This window comes from Mytilus edulis, chromosome 8, assembly GCF_963676685.1.
Source record: "Mytilus edulis chromosome 8, xbMytEdul2.2, whole genome shotgun sequence".
NCBI lineage: Eukaryota > Metazoa > Mollusca > Bivalvia > Mytilida > Mytilidae > Mytilus > Mytilus edulis.
This window is the reverse complement of record NC_092351.1, coordinates 78,528,465-78,533,199: the sequence shown is the minus strand read 5'-3', so window position 1 is coordinate 78,533,199 and position 4,735 is coordinate 78,528,465. Positions and strand designations below refer to the sequence as shown.

At 33.0% G+C, this 4,735-nt stretch overlaps 1 protein-coding gene across 1 annotated transcript; it reads right to left on the bottom strand.

The window, feature by feature from the left end:
* Window positions 1-952: 952 nt before the first annotated feature.
* On the bottom strand, window positions 953-2,179 carry LOC139484384 (uncharacterized). Its single transcript, XM_071268120.1, has one exon. It carries the CDS (start codon window positions 2,177-2,179, stop codon window positions 953-955), a length of 1,227 nt encoding a protein of 408 aa, XP_071124221.1.
* Window positions 2,180-4,735: the final 2,556 nt, after the last annotated feature.

Here is a 4,735-nt window from a genome sequence, read left to right as displayed (position 1 = left end):
AATTTTGCAATTTTTGGTCATTATCTTGAATTTTATTATGGATAAAGATAAACTGTAAACAGCAAAAATGATCAGCAAAGTAAGATCTACAAATAAGTTAATATGACCAAAATTGTCAATTGACCCCTTAAAGGGTTATTGTCCTTTAATGACAATTTTTCACAATTTGTTCATCATATTTGCTAACTTTAAAAAATCTTCTCCTCTAAAACTACTCAACTAAATTCAACCAAACTTCAACTGAATGATCTGTAGGGTGTATAAAATAAAGTTTGTGCTTTATTTTTTATTTCGTCAAAAAACATGGCCGTCATGGCTAAAAATAGATCACAGGGTAAAATGCAGTTTTTGGCTTATATCTCAAAAACTCCAGCATTTAGAGCAAATAAGAAAAGATGTTAAAGTATTTATTAGGTCAAGATCTACCTGTCCTGTAATTTTCAGCCGAATTGGGTAACTGGTTTTTCAGGTATAATGCCCCTGAATTGATGATTTTAAAGAAATTTTGCAGTTTTTGGTTATTATCTTGAATACTATTATAGATACAGATAAACTGTTAATAGCAAAAATGTTAAGCAAAGTAAGATCTACAAATAAGTCAATTTGACCCAAATTGTCAATTGACCCCTTAAGGAGTTATTGCCCTTTAAAGACTTTTTTCACAATTTGTTCATCATGTTGACTTACTTTAAAAAATCTTCTCCTTTGAAACTGCTGTATCAATTTCAGCCAAACTTAGGCTAAATGAGTTTTAGAGTATCTAGTATACATTTTATATTTCATTTCCTTGTATGTCAAGAAACATGTTCATATGGCTAAAATAGAACATAGGAGAAAATGATTTTTTTTTGCTTTTGAAGAAAATAGGACGATTCAAAGAACATTTAAATGAATTGAAAAGCCAAAATAATCATTGATGAGAGAATTAACCAAAAAAATTCAGGTGAGCGATTCAGGCTCTTGAGAGCCTCTTGTCCCACTTCATGTCAGTATCGTCAATAAATCGGAACCAAGAGAGGGGTTGATAAAGAAAAGAATTGAGAATTCTCTGTTCTAATTTCCCCATAAAAATATTGGCATAAGACGGGGCCATCTTTGTTCCCATTGCTGTTCCATTAACTTGGAGAAAGTGCTCACCATTGAATGTGAAGTTATTGCATTTTAATACCAAAGTAAGAAGCTGGATGAGACATTCAGTTGGTGGATGTAAGGTGTTACGAGAGTTCCAGACTTCCCTACAGGCTTCTATACCATCGTCATGGGGGATTTTAGTATAGAGGGAGGTAACATCAAGCGAGAAAAGGATCGTTTCAGGTGGGAGAGGGTTCAAAGATTCCATTTTTTTAAGATAATGTGTTGTGTCTTGAATATATGATGGTAAATTTTCTACGTGTGGTCGGAGATGAAAGTCAATAAATTCTGATCTTTTTTCTGTAGGGTGGTCATTGGCGGAAACAATTGGTCTACCTGGATTATTGACTTTATGTATTTTGGGCAGAAGATAGAAACGCCCCGGATTTGATTTTTCCGGTTTTAGATATTTAAATGTGGTTTCATCAATGTGTCCCTGTTCACACATGTTTTTCAGGTTTGTGGTGATCTCTGTGTTAAATTGAGGGGTGGGGTCAGAGTCTAATTTCTTATAGAATCTCTCATCAGAGAGTTGACGTTCCGCCTCTTGAATGTAGTCACATCTGTCCATGACGACAACAGCGCTACCTTTATCTGCTGGTTTAATTATAATGTCGTCTCTGTTTTTAAGTAACCGCACAGCTTCGTTTTCTTCAGAAGATAAATTGTTGAATTTTTGGGAAGTAGCAGTGGACAGATTTGTTACGTCGGATTTAATTTTGTCAATAATATGTTCTAAAGTAGCACATTTACTGGGTTTAGGAATCCATGAACTTTTTTTCCTGAATCTGGGAATATCGACATCTTCTTGGTCGTCATCTGAGTCGAGATCACTTGTGTCACTATCAGTGGAACTTTTTGTGTTGTCTTTAGAAAAATATTCCTTAATTCTGAGGGATCTTTCTAACTTGTCTAGGTCATCTTCCAAGAGTATAGAATCTATTTTGCCCGGCGTGGGACAAAAATTAAGACCTTTTGACAGTACCTTTGTTTCGGTCTCCGACAAAACTACTGAAGACAAATTGACTACAGTGTTTGTAGAGTTCATGCGCACAAGGATAATAGTTACGCTGAACGGTGCCCACTGGTCACCCTATAAATAGTACTCTTCTGTGTAGTAATATTGTAGTTCTAAAAATAGAAAACCAAAAATAGACAATTCTTCTTTCTATTTAGCAATACACCATAGATCTAGAGCCTGTCACCGTCTGTATTATCTGTAAGTAAAATTAACGTACTGAGCAATTGAATACAATGAATAACACAAACTTCAGTTTAATGAAGTTATTCGAAGCAAAATATTTGTTTCATCCATTTTGCAAAACGTGTCATTTGTGATGACACGTTTTTTAAATGTTCGAATCACAGACTAGAAGGAAATCTTCTTTTTTTAGAAGTCCGCGGAAAATGTAGATAAGAGTGGTATGTATGCATTTAATGTATTGTATGAAAACATTTAATATGATGGCAACATACACTATGTTTATATAAAGCTGCAACTATCAATCTTTTTGAACTTAAAACTTGCAATCGTTTCTGGTAAAATGGCTACTTAGGCTTGATTGAACGAATCATTTTTTGTTTCATGATTACCTTACACAAATATTTAATTAGATTACATGTGGTCATCTTATCCAGAAATAGGATTTGTTAACCTCTGTTGGCCTTAATATGCTAGAATGGGGTAACTTCTGGTCACCTTATTCATATATTGGATTTGGTGACCTCTGGTCACCTTATGTAAATATTGGATTTGGTTACCTCTGGTCACCTTATGTAAATATTAGATTTGGTGATCTCTGGGATCTTATGTTAATATTGGATTTGGTTCCGTCTGGTCATCTTATGCAGATTTCAGATTTGGTTATCTCTGGTAATTAACATTTTCATACAACTAGTTGATGTTTTTCATATCATTTGTAAAAAGTTAGAGACAATCAAAGAAAAAGAGAAAAGAAGAAGAACAGGTTTGATATACATTATAGGTCAACAAGAATATAGAATATTATTTTATTAAGTTTGATATATCGATAAAACTTTACACAATGAACATTATCTTTCACGATCATCTACAAACAAATCTAAGAAAAATCCTTGATCTTTCAAACATTGCCAAGGACATGGACAGTTGATAATTTAGTCAATTTCTTCTTATCCTCATCAGACACTTTTGGATACATAAAATTGAATTTACTAATACAATTATCATATGTTTATCTTCTTTTTTCAGAAGTCGTCAGAAAATGTAGATGAGAGTGGTATGTATGCATTTAATTTATTGTAATAAACATTTAATATGATGGAAACACACAGAATGTTTATATAATGCTGCAACTATTCAACTATTATTCTTTTTAAACTTAATAATTGCAATCGTTTCTGATAAAATGGCCACTCAGGCTTGATTGAACAAGTTATTTTTTGTTTATTGATTACCTTACACAAATATTTATTTTGATTACATGTGGTCATCGTAACCAGAAATGGGATTTGATAACCTCTAGTGGCCTTAGCATGCTAGAATGGGGAAACTTCTGGTCCCCTTATTCATATAATGGAATTGGTGACCTCTGGTCAGCTTTTGATAATATTGGCTTTGGTGACCTCTGGTCACCTTGTGTTAATATTGTATTTGGTAACCTCTGGTCACCTTATTCATATATTAGATTTGGTTACCTCTGGTCACCTTATTCATATTTTTGATTTGGTTACCTCTGGTCACCTTATTCATATTTTAGATTTGGTTACCTCTGGTCACCTTATTCATATTTTAGATTTGGTGACCTCTGGTCACCTTATGTTAATATTGGATTTGGCTATCTCTGGTGACCTTATGTTTATATTGGATTTGGTTACCTCTGGTCACCTTATGTTAATTCTAGCTTTGGTTACCTCTGGTCACCTTATGTTAATTCTAGCTTTGGTTACCTCTGGTCACCTTATGTTAATATTAGATTTGATGACCTTTGGTCACCTTATGTTAATAATGGATTAGGTTACTTCTTGTCACCTTATTCATATATTAGATTTGGTGACCTCTGGTCACTTATGTTAATATTGGATTTGGTAATCTCTGGTCACCTTATGTTTATATTGGATTTGGTTATATCTGGTCCCCTTATGTTTATATTGGATTTGGTTAGAAACGTCGCACGCTACTGGTGTTACTTTGGTGAAATCACGGACAAGACACATTCATCTTGTTAATTTTTAAACATAAACTATGAATTTATAAAGTGTTGTATATCATTTTAAAGCTTTTAAACTCTTCTTTCAGATTATTGCAATTTTGTATATGTAACAGACCATTTTCATTAATTAAAACTCAATAAAACCTTTATTTTGCAATATGATTTCCTTGTCCCGCGTTACACTTTTAGTTTTGTGAAATTCTGAATACCGTAAAAAACATATAATCTTTTTACCAAACGATATAAAAGATTGTCTAGCACAAGCAATTTATAAGTGGTTTATGACGTAATGTCGATTTTTCTCTTTCGAAAAGACGGAAATATAAGAAAAAGGGATCCAGATGATACAAATTATGTGTCCCATGCAAGAAAGGTTGTCGTAATTTTTTAAAAATTATCCCAGAAAGGGAATT